General features: G+C 45.1%; 1 protein-coding gene across 1 annotated transcript in view; it reads right to left on the reverse strand.

Annotated features, from left to right (window-relative positions):
- The window catches only part of LOC128687240 (RING finger protein 150), a gene marked incomplete at its 3' end in the record, with an annotated part of 247,069 nt that extends 232,508 nt beyond the window's left edge, over positions 1 to 14,561 (reverse strand). Inside the window, 1 exon segment of the mRNA XM_070098467.1 lies at positions 13,187 to 14,561. Coding sequence (XP_069954568.1) covers positions 13,187 to 13,625 — 439 coding nt within the window.
- Between the last annotated feature and the right edge of the window lie 456 nt (positions 14,562 to 15,017).

A 15,017-nucleotide genomic window follows, 5' to 3' on the forward strand; every position in this document is an offset into this window, starting at 1 on the left:
TCAGTGTTCACACCGTGTTCAAGGTTGTGTTCTTGTTCAGTGTTCACACCGTGTTCAGGGTTGTGTTCATGTTCAGTGTTCACACCGTGTTCAGGGTTGTGTTCACGCTCAGTGTTCACACCGTGTTCAAGGTTGTGTTCATGTTCAGTGTTCACACCGTGTTCAGGGTTGTGTTCATGTTCAGTGTTCACACCGTGTTCAAGGTGGTGTTCATGTTCAGTGTTCACACCGTGTTCAGGGTTGTGTTCTTGTTCAGTGTTCACACCGTGTTCATGGTTGTGTTCTTGTTCAGTGTTCACACCGTGTTCATGGTTGTGTTCATGTCGTGTTCAGTGTTCACACCGTGTTCAGTGTTGTGTTCATGTGTTCAGTGTTCACACCGTGTTCAGTGCTGTGTTCTTGTTCAGTGTTCACACCGTGTTCAGTGTTGTATTCATGTGTTCAGTGTTCACATCGTGTTCAGTGTTGTGTTCATGTCGTGTTCAGTGTTCACACCGTGTTCAGTGTTCACACCGTGTTCAGTGTTGTGTTCATGTCGTGTTCAGTGTTCACACCGTGTTCAGTGTTGTGTTCAGTGTGTTCACACCGTGTTCAGTGTTGTGTTCAAGTGTTCAGTGTGTTCACACTGTGTTCAGTGTTGTGTTCAAGTGTTCAGTGTGTTCACACCGTGTTCAGTGTTGTGTTCAAGTGTTCAGTGTTCACACGGTGTTCAGTGTTGTGTTTATGTCGTGTTCAGTGTTCACACCGTGTTCAGTGTTGTGTTTATGTCGTGTTCAGTGTGTTCACACCGTGTTCTGTGTTGTGTTCATGTCGTGTTCAGTGTTCACACCGTGTTCAGTGTTGTGTTTATGTCGTGTTCAGTGTGTTCACGCCGTATTCAGTTGTGTTCACGTCGTGTTCAGTGTTCACACGGTGTTCATTGTGTTCACATGTTCAGTGCATTCAATTTTGTGTTCACATGTTCAGCGCGTTTACGTGTTGTGTTCACATGTTCAGTGTGTTCGCGTTGTGTTCAGTGTGGTGTTCACTCCATCTTTTTGTTGTTACGTTGTTCATCCTGCTGCCAGTGATGCGTTGTTCATCCTGCTGCCATTGATGCGTTGTTCATCCTGCTACGTTGTTCATCCTGCTACGTTGTTCATCCTGCTACGTTGTTCATCCTGCTACGTTGTTCATCCTGCTACGTTGTTCATCCTGCTGCCAGTGATGCTTTGTTCATCCTGCTGCCAGTGATGCGTTGTTCATCCTGCTGCCAGTGATGCGTTGTTCATCCTGCTGCCAGCGATGCGTTGTTCATCCTGCTACGTTGTTCATCCTGCTACGGTGTTCATCCTGCTACGTTGTTCATCCTGCTGCCAGTGATGCGTTGTTCATCCTGCTGCCAGTGATGCGTTGTTCATCCTGCTGCCAGCGATGCGTTGTTCATCCTGCTGCCAGTGATGCGTTGTTCATCCTGCTGCAAGTGATGCGTTGTTCATCCTGCTGCCAGTGACGCGTTGTTCATCCTGCTACGTTGTTCATCCTGCTGCCAGTGATGCGTTGATCATCCTGCTGCCAGTGATGCGTTGTTCGTCCTGCTACGTTGTTTATCCTGCTGGTACTGTTGCATTGTTCATCCTGCTTCGTTGTTCATCCTGCTGGTACTCTTGCATTGTTCATCCTGCTTCGTTGTTCATCCTGCTGGTACTGTTGCATTGTTCATCCTGCTGCCAGTGATGCGTTGTTCATCTTTCTGCCAGTGATGCGTTGTTCATCCTTCTGCCAGTGATGCGTTGTTCATCCTTCTGCCAGTGATGCGTTGTTCATCCTTCTGCCAGTGATGCGTTGTTCATCCTTCTGCTAGTGATGCGTTGTTCATCCTTCTGCCGGTGATGCGTTGTTCATCCTTCTGCCAGGATGCGTTGTTCATCCTGCTGGTACTATTGCATTGTTTATCCTGCTGCCAGTGATGCGTTGTTCATCCTGCTGCCAGTGATGCGTTGTTCATCCTTCTGCCAGTGATGCGTTGTTCATCCTTCTGCCAGTGATGCGTTGTTCATTCTGCTACACTGCTCATCCTACGTTGTTCATCCTGCTGTTACTGCTCCATTGTTCATCCTGCCACTGTTGCGTTGTTCATCTTTCCACTACTACGTTGTTCATCCTGCTGTTACTGCTCCATTGTTCATCCTGCCACTACTACGTTGTTCATCCTGCTACGTGTACATAGTCACTGTTGTGTTGTTCATCCTGCCACTGTGCTGTTCATCCTGCCACTACTACGTTGTTCATCCTGCCACTGCTGTCTTGTTCATCCTGCCACTGTGTTCATCCTGCCACTGTTGTGTTGTTCATCCTGCCACTACTACGTTGTTCATCCTGCTACGTGTACAGTCACTGTTGTGTTGTTCATCCTGCCACTACTACGTTGTTCATCCTGCAACTGCTGTGTTTGTAGATGAATGGTTCAGAGAACCGACATGTTGATGGACTGAACACATCGACTCAAGGTTGAGGGACTGATTACCTCATTCTCCTCCTGTTCTTCAAGTTTCTCCTACGTATGGACTGATGAAGCCACTGTGTGGCGAAACGTTTCCTCAATAAAGATACCCAAGAGTTGCACATGTGTCTAATTTATCAAATGCTGTGTTGTTCATCCTGCAACTGCTGTGTTGTTCATCCTGCCACTACTACTTTGTTCATCCTGTAACTGCTGTGTTGTTCATCCTGCCACTGCTACGTTGTTCATCCTGCCACTACTACGTTGTTCATCCTGCCACTACTACGTTGTTCATCCTGCCACTACTACGTTGTCCATCCTGCGACTGCTACGTTGTTCATCCTGCCACTACTACGTTGTTCATCCTGCCACTACTACGTTGTCCATCCTGCCACTGCTACGTTGTTCATCCTGCCACTACTACGTTGTTCATCCTGCCACTACTACGTTGTCCATCCTGCCACTACTACGTTGTCCATCCTGCCACTACTACGTTGTTCATCCTGCCACTACTACGTTGTCCATCCTGCCACTGCTACGTTGTTCATCCTGCCACTACGTTGTCCATCCTGCCACTACTACGTTGTTCATCCTGCCACTACTACGTTGTCCATCCTGCCACTGCTACGTTGTTCATCCTGCCACTACTATGTTGTTCATCTTGCTAGGTGTACACAGTCACTGCTGCGTTGTTCGTCCTGCTACATTGTTCATACTACTGCCAGTGATGCGTTGTTCATCCTGCTACGTTGTTCATCATGCCGCCAGTGACGCGTCGTTCATCCTGCTACGTTGTTCATCCTGCTGTCACTGCTGTGTTGTTCGTCCTGCTACGTTGTTCATCCTGCTGCCACTGCTGTGTTGTTCATCCTGCTACGTTGTTCATCCTGCTGCCAGTGATGCGTTGTTCATCCTACTACGTTGTTCATCCTGCTGCCACTGCTGTGTTGTTCGTCCTGCTACGTTGTTCATCCTGCTGCCACTGCTGTGTTGTTCATCCTGCTACGTTGTTCATCCTGCTGCCAGTGATGCGTTGTTCATCCTACTACGTTGTTCATCCTACTGCCACTGCTGTGTTGTTCGTCCTGCTACGTTGTTCATCCTGCTGCCAGTGATGCGTTGTTCATCCTACTACGTTGTTCATCCTGCTGCCACTGCTGTGTTGTTCGTCCTGCTACGTCGTTTATCCTACTGGTACTGTTGCATTGTTCATCCTGCTTCGTTGTTCATCCTGCTGGTACTGTTGCATTGTTCATCCTGCTGGTACTGTTGCATTCTTCATCCTGCTGCCAGTGATGCGTTGTTCATCCTTCTGCCAGTGATGCATTGTTCATCCTTCTGCCAGTGATGCGTTGTTCATCCTTCTGCCAGTGATGCGTTGTTCATCCTTCTGCCAGTGATGCGTTGTTCATCCTTCTGCCAGTGATGCGTTGTTCATCCTTCTGCCAGTGATGCGTTGTTCATCCTTCTGCCAGTGATGCGTTGTTCATCCTTCTGCCAGTGATGCGTTGTTCATCCTGCTGCCAGTGATGCGTTGTTCATCCTGCTGCCAGCGATGCGTTGTTCATCCTGCTGGTACTGTTGCATTGTTCATCCTTGTGCCAGTGATGCGTTGTTCATCCTTCTGCTAGTGATGCGTTGTTCATCCTTCTGCCAGTGATGCGTTGTTCATTCTGCTACACTGCTCATCCTACGTTGTTCATCCTGCTGTTACTGCTCCATTGTTCATCCTGCCACTGTTGTGTTGTTCATCTTTCCACTACTACGTTGTTCATCCTGCTGTTACTGCTCCATTGTTCATCCTGCCACTACTACGTTGTTCATCCTGCTACGTGTACATAGTCACTGTTGTGTTGTTCATCCTGCCACTGTGCTGTTCATCCTGCCACTACTACGTTGTTCATCCTGCCACTGCTGTCTTGTTCATCCTGCCACTGTGTTCATCCTGCCACTGTTGTGTTGTTCATCCTGCCACTACTACGTTGTTCATCCTGCTACGTGTACAGTCACTGTTGTGTTGTTCATCCTGCCACTACTACGTTATTCATCCTGCTACATGTACACAGTCACTGCTGTGTTGTTCATCCTGCTACGTGTATACAGTCACTCCTGTGTTGTTCATCCTGCCACTACTACGTTATTCATCCTGCCACTACGTTGTTCATCCTGCCACTACTACGTTGTTCATCCTGCAACTGCTGTGTTGTTCATCCTGCCACTACTACGTTGTTCATCCTGTAACTGCTGTGTTTTTCATCCTGCCACTACTACGTTGTTCATCCTGCAACTACTGTGTTGTTCATCCTGCAACTGCTGTGTTGTTCATCCTGCCACTACTACGTTGTTCATCCTGTAACTGCTGTATTGTTCATCCTGCCACTACTACGTTGTTCATCCTGTAACTGCTGTGTTGTGCATCCTGCCACTACTACGTTGTTCCTCCTGCCACTACTACGTTGTTCATCCTGCCACTACTACGTTGTTCATCCTGCAACTGCTGTGTTGTTCATCCTGCAACTGCTGTGTTGTTCATCCTGCCACTACTACGTTCTTCATCCTGTAACTGCTGTATTGTTCATCCTGCCACTACTACGTTGTTCATCCTGTAACTGCTGTGTTGTGCATCCTGCCACTGCTACGTTGTTCATCCTGCCACTACTACGTTGTTCATCCTGCCACTACTACGTTGTTCATCCTGTAACTGCTGTAATGTTCATCCTGCCACTACTACGTTGTTCATCCTGTAACTGCTGTGTTGTGCATCCTGCCATTACTACGTTGTTCATCCTGCCACTACTACGTTGTTCATCCTGCCACTACTACGTTGTTCATCCTGCCACTACTACGTTGTTCATCCTACCACTACTACGTTGTTCATCCTGCCACTACTACGTTGTTCATCCTGCCACTACTACGTTGTTCATCCTGCCACTACTACGTTGTTCATCCTGTAACTGCTGTGTTGTTCATCCTGCCACTACTACGTTGTTCATCCTGCCACTACTACGTTGTTCATCCTGCCACTACTACGTTGTTCATCCTGCCACTACTACGTTGTTCATCCTGTAACTGCTGTGTTGTTCATCCTGCCACTACTACGTTGTTCATCCTGTAACTGCTGTGTTGTGCATCCTGCCACTACTACGTTGTTTATCCTGCCACTACTACGTTGTTCATCCTGCCACTACTACGTTGTTCATCCTGCCACTACTACGTTGTTCATCCTGCCACTACTACGTTGTTCATCCTGCCACTACTACGTTGTTCATCCTGTAACTGCTGTGTTGTTCATCCTGCCACTACTACGTTGTTCATCCTGTAATTGCTGTGTTGTGCATCCTGCCACTACTACGTTGTTTATCCTGCCACTACTACGTTGTTCATCCTGCCACTACTACGTTGTTCATCCTGCCACTACTACGTTGTTCATCCTGCCACTACTACGTTGTTCATCCTGCCACTACTACGTTGTTCATCCTGCCACTACTACGTTGTTCATCCTGTAACTGCTGTGTTGTTCATCCTGCCACTACTACGTTGTTCATCCTGTAACTGCTGTGTTGTGCATCCTGCCACTACTACGTTGTTTATCCTGCCACTACTACGTTGTTCATCCTGCCACTACTACGTTGTTCATCCTGCCACTACTACGTTGTTCATCCTGCCACTACTACGTTGTTCATCCTGCCACTACTACGTTGTTCATCCTGCCACTACTACGTTGTTCATCCTGCCACTACTGCGTTGTTCATCCTGCCACTACTACGTTGTTCATCCTGCCACTACTACGTTGTTCATCCTACCACTACTACGTTGTTCATCCTGCCACTACTACGTTGTTCATCCTGCCACTACTACGTTGTTTATCCTGCCACTACTACGTTGTTCATCCTGTAACTGCTGTGTTGTTCATCCTGCCACTACTACGTTGTTTATCCTGCCACTACTACGTTGTTCATCCTGTAACTGCTGTGTTGTTCATCCTGCCACTACTACGTTGTTCATCCTGCCACTACTACGTTGTTCATCCTGCCACTGCTACGTTGTTCATCCTGCCACTACTACGTTGTTCATCCTGCCACTACTACGTTGTTCATCCTGCCACTACTACGTTGTTCATCCTGCCACTACTACGTTGTTCATCCTGTAACTGCTGTGTTGTTCATCCTGCCACTACTACGTTGTTCATCCTGTAACTGCTGTGTTTTGCATCCTGCCACTACTACGTTGTTTATCCTGCCACTACTACGTTGTTCATCCTGCCACTACTACGTTGTTCATCCTGCCACTACTACGTTGTTCATCCTGCCACTTACAGACACAGCTGGTGTTCACTTAACTACATTAAGCGACCACTCAGCTAAACCAGAATATTAACACTCTTCAATTCACATAACTACACCACTGTCTTCGTACAAACAGTAAACACTTACACTACAGCAATTTAATACGAGAGGTGTACTATATATATCTCAATGTATATACATACTGAAGTGTAAATCCCTCAATAATATATATATATATATATATATATATATATATATATATATATATATATATATATATATATATATATATATATATATATTACAAGTACATGATGCAACTTATACAGACCATAGTTGACATCAATGTCATACTATATATAAAGTTCCTGGTTATACAGAGCATTTCCCGCAACTTAGGTTAATTTTGTCCCCCAGGAAACCCTCTCCAGGTAAACTCCAGGATGCCACCCACACCAGATAGCTAACACCCAGGTACCTACTTCTTACCTGGAGGTTACCTGGAGGTTATTCCAGGGATCAACGCCCCCGCGGCCCGGTCCATGACCAGGCCTCCCGATGGATCAGGGCCTGATCAACTAGGCTGTTACTGCTGGCCGCACGCAGTCCAACGTACGAGCCACAGCCCGGCTGATCCGGCACTGACTTTAGGTATCTGTCCAGCTCTCTCTTGAAAGCAGCCAGGGGTTTATTGGCAATTCCCCTAATGCTTGATGGGAGGCTGTTGAACAGTTTTGGGCCCCGGACACTTATGGTGTTTTCTCTTAGTGTACCAATGGCGCCCCTACTTTTTATTGGGGGCATTTTGCATCGCCTGCCCAGTCTTTTACTTTCGTAGGGAGTGATTTCTGTGTGCAGATTTGGGACCATTCCTTCCAAGATTTTCCAAGTGTAGATTATGATATATCTCCCTCCTGCGTTCCAACGACTACAAGTCAAGTGCTTCCAAGCGTTCCCAGTAGTTAAGGTGCTTGACAGAACTTATACGTGCAGTAAAGGATCTCTGTACACTCTCTAGATCTGCGATTTCACCTGCTTTGAATGGAGATGTTAATGTACAGCAGTATTCCAGCCTAGAGAGAACAAGTGATTCGAAAATGATCATCATGGGCTTGGCATCTCTCGTTTTGAAAGTTCTCATTATCCATCCTATCATTTTCTTTGCACGTGCGATCGTGGCACTGTTGTGATCCTTGAAAGTGAGATCCTCAGACATTACTACTCCCAGGTCCCTTACATTATTTTTCCGCTCTATTGTATGGCCGGAGTCAGTAGTATACTCTGTTCTAGTTATTATCTCCTCCAGTTTTCCATAACGGAGTAGTTGGAATTTGTCCTCATTGAACATCATATTGTTTACCGTTGCCCACTGGAAAACTTTGTTTATATCTTCTTGGAGGTTAACCGCGTCCTCAGCAGATGACAGCCTCATGCAGATCCTAGTATCATGCGCAAAGGATGATACGGTGCTGTGGTGTATATCTCTGTCTATGTCTGATATGAGGATAAGGAATAAGATGGGGGCGAACAGGAACACTTGGTGCAAGGTGACTAATATTAGGGTACCTACTTACTGCTAGGTGAACAGAGACAGCTGGTGTAAGGAAACACGTCCAATGTTTCCAACCGTGCCGGGGATCGAACCACAGACACTGTGTGTGAGGCGAAAGCGTTGCCAACCAGGCCACGGGACACTGTGGCCTACAATCAAAACTAAGATCTAAACCCACATGACTCACACAAGTTTTAATCAATAAAAATAGTGATGAAATTCTCTGAGTATAATACTTAAAGTAGTGATTAAATGAATATCTCAGTGTATATATACAGATATATATCTGTCAGTGTATATATACAGATATATATCTGTCAGTGTATATATACAGATATATATCTCCCGGTGTATATATCCTCTATATATCTTTCGTAAGAAACTTGGCCCGAGTATCACTTCTCTCATGTTAATGCAACAGTTATGAAGGGATTCAGGGAAACTGGTCAGCCGGACTTGAGTCCTGGAGGTGGAAGTACAGTGTCTGCACTCTGGAGGGGTGTTAATGTTGCTTCTGGCAAGACAGTGATGGAGTGAATGATGATGAGTGTTTCTTCTTTCTCAGGTCACCCTGCCTTGGTGGGACACAGCCCATGTATTAAAAATAAAAAATAAAACGTGAATTGCAGACTACAAGAACCATAATGGAAATAAGTCACTTTGACTTCTCTTGGGTTATCTTGGTGCATAATAATAATAATAATAATAATAATAATAATAATAATAATAATAATAATTATAATAATAATAATAATAATTATAATAATAATAATAATAATATCTTTATCTGCTACAAGTGTATGTACAAAGTATACAGACCATAGTTGACAATAACATACTACTATACAGAAAGAACTTTGTTATACAGAGCATTTCCCGCAAATTAGGTCAGTTTTGTCCCAGGATGCGACCCACACCAGTCCACTAACACCCAGGATGCGACCCACACCAGTCCACTAACAACCAGGATGCGACCCACACCAGTCCACTAACACCCAGGATGCGACCCACACCAGTCCACTAACACCCAGGATGTGACCCACACCAGTCCACTAACACCCAGGATGCGACCCACACCAGTCCACTAACAACCAGGATGCGACCCACACCAGTCCACTAACACCCAGGATGCGACCCACACCAGTCCACTAACACCCAGGATGCGACCCACACCAGTCCACTAACACCCAGGATGCGACCCACACCAGTCCACTAACACCCAGGATGCGACCCACACCAGTCCACTAACACCCAGGATGCGACCCACACCAGTCCACTAACACCCAGGATGCGACCCACACCAGTCCACTAACACCCAGGATGCGACCCACACCAGTCCACTAACACCCAGGATGCGACCCACACCACTATACTAACACCCAGGATGCGACCCACACCACTCTACTAACACCCAGGATGCGACCCACACCAGTCCACTAACAACCAGGATGCGACCCACACCAGTCCACTAACACCCAGGATGCGACCCACACCAGTCCACTAACACCCAGGATGCGACCCACACCAGTCCACTAACACCCAGGATGCGACCCACACCAGTCCACTAACACCCAGGATGCGACCCACACCACTATACTAACACCCAGGATGCGACCCACACCACTCTACTAACACCCAGGATGCGACCCACACCAGTCCACTAACACCCAGGATGCGACCCACACCACTCTACTAACACCCAGGATGCGACCCACACCAGTCCACTAACAACCAGGATGCGACCCACACCACTCTACTAACACCCAGGATGCGACCCACACCACTCTACTAACACCTAGGATGCGACCCACACCACTCTACTAACACCCAGGATGCGACCCACACCACTCTACTAACACCCAGGATGCGACCCACACCACTCTACTAACACCCAGGATGCGACCCACACCACTCTACTAACACCCAGGATGCGACCCACACCACTCTACTAACACCCAGGATGCGACCCACACCAGTCCACTAACAACCAGGATGCGACCCACACCACTCTACTAACACCCAGGATGCGACCCACACCACTCTACTAACACCCAGGATGCGACCCACACCACTCTACTAACACCCAGGATGCGACCCACACCACTCTACTAACAACCAGGTACCCATTTTACTGGTAAGTGAACATGGACAACCGGTGTACGGAAACACGTCCCATGTTTCCACCTTCGCCGAGAATCGAACCCGGACATCTCAGCGTGTCTTCAAAGTTTATTCTCTATAAGGATTACAATGCTGAGTTTACAGAAATTTGGTTATTGTTTGGTTTACATGTAGTAAAATTGTGATTACAGAGTGTACCACTAGAACGCTTAGCATGGCTAGGCATTTCGGGCAGACTTAGTGTTATTCTTAATTGTGTGAAGCGAGAGCTTTTGCCACCTGTGTGTGATAATTTATGTAACTGTACTGTGTGTACCTGTGCTTAATAAAGTTACTTACTTACCCATTATTTACTGTCAAACAGGTTTTGGTGCAGCAATACTGTTGAATTTCTTGAATCTGGTAATGCAACATTCCCCCAATGAAAAGCAAGGGTGCCACGAGTACACTGAGACAACACAATAAGTGTCAGGGGCCCAAGACTATTCAACTGCCTCCCAGCATACATAAGGGGGATTACCAATAGACCCCTGGCTGTCTTCAAGAAGGTACTGGACAGCCACCTAAAGTCAGTACCTGACAAACCGGGCTGTGGTTCCACGTCACTTTGCGTGCGGCCGGCAGTAACAGCCTGATTGACCAGATCCTAATTCACCATGAGGCCTAGTCTCAGACCGATCCGCGAGGGCGTTAACCCCGAAACCCTCTCCAGTTAAACTCCAGATAATGGTTATCTGTAAATTACTACAAAACGTTTACGTAATACCAGGATGGATCAAGTGAATTATAAAACGTTTCTAAAAACTACTGTAAAAACATTTACGTAATACTAGGATAGTTCCCGATACATAAAACGTTTCTATTACTGAAAAACGTTTACGTAATGCTAAAATGGTCAAGTGATACAAAACGTTAAGGTTAAAACGTTTCTTTGTGTAAATTTACACAACACTAGGATGGTTGTGTAAACTGCTATACAAACGTTTAGACGTTTTTCTCTCTGGTTCGAGACGACATAATGAAGATATCACGGTATTTCATTATTATTATTATTATATTCACGAGGAAACACTAAATCCGCAAGGGTCGTGTAGAGCCTGGGGAGGGGGGGAAGGCATTCATACTGGACTCAAGGAAATCGAGCAGAGCTCTGATTCCATGGACCAGGAGCATTTTTTACACATCAGTTTTACAGGCTGAGAGATGTTATCCTGCCTCAGTTTATATCAAAGTCCAGCACTATCTGAGGTGTACTGCCACCCCACCCCCAGGATGCCACCCACACCAGTCCACTAATACTCAAGTACCTATTTACTGCTAGATGAACAGGGATAGCAGGTTTAAGGCAGCTAACACCCAGGTACCTACTTACTGCTAGGTGAACAGGGACAGCAGATATAATGTGGCTAACACCCACGTACCTACTTACTGCTAGGTGAACAGGGACAGCAGGTATAAGGCAGCTAACACCCAGGTACCTACTTACTGCTAGGTGAACAGGGACAGCAGGTATAATGTGGCTAACACCCACGTACCTACTTACTGCTAGGTGAACAGGGACAGCAGGTATAAGGTGGCTAACACCCAGGTACCTACTTACTGCTAGGTGAACAGGGACAGGTGTAAGGTGGGTAACACCCTGGTACCTACTTACTGCTAGGTGAACAGGGACAGTAGGTGTCTTAAGGAAACACACCCCCATGTTTCCACCCGTACCGGGGATCGAACCACGAACACTGAACGTGAGCCGAGTGCGCTACCAACCGAGCCACGGGGCCCTGGGAGGGACCACTGCATAACAAAGACCAGTACTAACAATTCAATCATAATACAACACCACAGATTCCGTGATATATCTGGTACTACAATTTGGAAAGTCATCAGCGTAAATAATTACAAAAAGTGAGTCAGACTTACTGGGTTTCAAGTCCGTCAGGTTTACCACACAAAGGGTCGTAGTTACATTATTACTGTCATGGTTCAAACATTTCTTATTGCAAGCATTTGCAAGCTTCTTATTAACCTCTTACCTGGGTTATACTGCCTTCGCGAGTGATTTTCCATGCATACATACATACGTACGTACATATATACATATATGTGCCAAATGGTTAAAACTGGTCAATTAGCAAGAGCTCATTTAAAATTAAGCCCTTTCTAAAATTTTCTTTTATACGTTTAAAGATATATTTTTTCATTTATGTTAATGCCAAAATTAATTTTGTACCAAAAGAACCTTAGAAAACTTACCTAACCGTATTATAATAAGCGCAATTTAATTTAGCCTAATCCAACTAAATATATTTTAGATAAATTTACAATAATTTAATAATAAACAAACACAATGAAATATATTTTTTCGTTAGGTTCAGAATGATTTTTGCGAAATTATTGCATACACAAATTTTCGCTTGCCTTATTCGGCAAGAAGAGCGTTGCTATTTAAGACAAAATCGCAAGTTTTCCGTATTCGGCACGACATATGCATACATACATATATACATACTTATATACATACATACTTACATATATACATAAATATATACATACATCAAGCCAACCTTTCCTGGTGCCGCTAATGTATACATATATACATACACTATAATATATATATATATATATATATATATATATATATATATATATATATATATATATATATATATATATATATATATATATATATGAGAAAGAGAGAAATACATTATATAAGCTACTTATAGGTGTCGAGAAATATTTACTCACGTGAAAAAGATGAAAGAGCAATGTTCTGGAGGTGGGCATGATTATCTCTGGCATACACCAGTATGGCCGAAGCATTCAGGGCCAAACTGTTGGCCACTTTTTCTCTATCTGAGCAGTGGCCACGTGAGACCAGGGCCACCCAGGGTTCAGCTGGGGGTGGTGCCGCCCAGGGTGTGGAGCACCCATGACGGTTGTTCTTGCTAGGGGGGCCCCCAAGGGCCGTGTGGCCCACAACAAGGACACCTGAGGCGGCCCCCACCGCCCCGTTGCCGAATTTGCCCACCTCGCCCATGTAGGTACGTTGGTGGCCCGTCTGTGGATCGGTGAAGGAGAGGTTGAGGTGGGCCAGGGTGATGGTGGCCCCTTCATAGGACCACTCCGAGGTTACTGCTGCTGCTAGACCCGCTACCCATACCCACAACACTACCCATACCCGCATCTTGTTGCCTACAACCCAGGCCACAAGCTGAAGTCTCGTCTGAAACTAAGAAGTGTCCAACTTGACTGGTGGTCGAGTGTTGATTTAATCTATCAATTCAAGCAACGCCAGATTTTTAAAATACATCCTGGCGTACATGTTCTCTTGTACACAAGTTGATGATCAATCTTACCATCTTACATTATGTTTGTAATGTCTTCAGCTCATTTTATTAGGAAAATACTGTCTCCTGGCATGGGTTGTAGACGTCGTGATCAAAGCCAGGCTTGTCTTAAACTAAGCCACCTAAACTATACACTCCAATACACAAAGAATAACTACATAGTAGTGTACCATATGATCAAATGATAATAAAACCCTCACTTATAAGTGCACTTATAAGCGTCTTAGTTTGATTAAAAGTAACGTGAAACATCATGGTTTTTCCAGCTACCTCTATATAAACTTTCCTCGTCTGTGCTTCAGAAATTCCAGACAAATGTCTACCATGGCGAGGACATCCAGTCTTTTCTCTGGACTCTTCAATTATGTATTTAACCTCCCGGGAATCCAATTTTCGATATCGCTAAGAGGGAATGATCGTGGCTGTGACTAACACCGAGATATTTCCAGTTACATACGCAAATCACTCAAAAACCTGGGAGCAAACACTACACACGAGCATCTTATGTCTATTTTGAGAATGGTCCGCACTCAGGACACAAGAATTTCGAGTATAATCACTTATTAACTAGAGTAAGGAGGCTGTACTCTAAGTTAACATCACTCCACCAGTCTCCCGTCACCATCCACAAGTACCAGGAGAGAATATACGAACACGGGGAGAACACGGACGCACAAGTACATTAATATCTACAAGGTATATCACAGTGTAAGGAGGATGAGGAGTAGCACAGCCATCCTGTGTTGTATCTCAGACTTGACTGTTGTTGTTACCTTTACTCCACCATCACTACCACTACCACACAGCACTATCCTCTCTTATATTCCCTCTTACAACCTCCCTATCACATTAATCTGCCTTGTATTACTCTCCTAGCGAGAGAGAGACACATGAACTATACATTCTCAACCAAAATAATCTTAAATATACTCAAAATACGATTATTTTGACGTATATAAGTGACGGGTGTTGCCACACGCCACCAGCAGCAACTCCCTCAACACTCGCCTACCAAATATCATTCCATTATTAATTAAAATTCACCGTATTTTTAAAAGAAATTCTAACATATACCACATCTGTACGTTACTCTGAATTAATATACTTGAACTGGGACTTCAAAATTTCATTGAAATTTTGGATTTAATGTTTTATTAAATAATGACTTAATTCATCAAGTTATTATGAGGATATTGTGATAAATATTCCTCAGTAATGTTTATATATAT

Source organism: Cherax quadricarinatus, chromosome 62 (genome assembly GCF_038502225.1).
Source record: "Cherax quadricarinatus isolate ZL_2023a chromosome 62, ASM3850222v1, whole genome shotgun sequence".
NCBI classification, from domain to species: Eukaryota; Metazoa; Arthropoda; class Malacostraca; order Decapoda; family Parastacidae; genus Cherax; species Cherax quadricarinatus.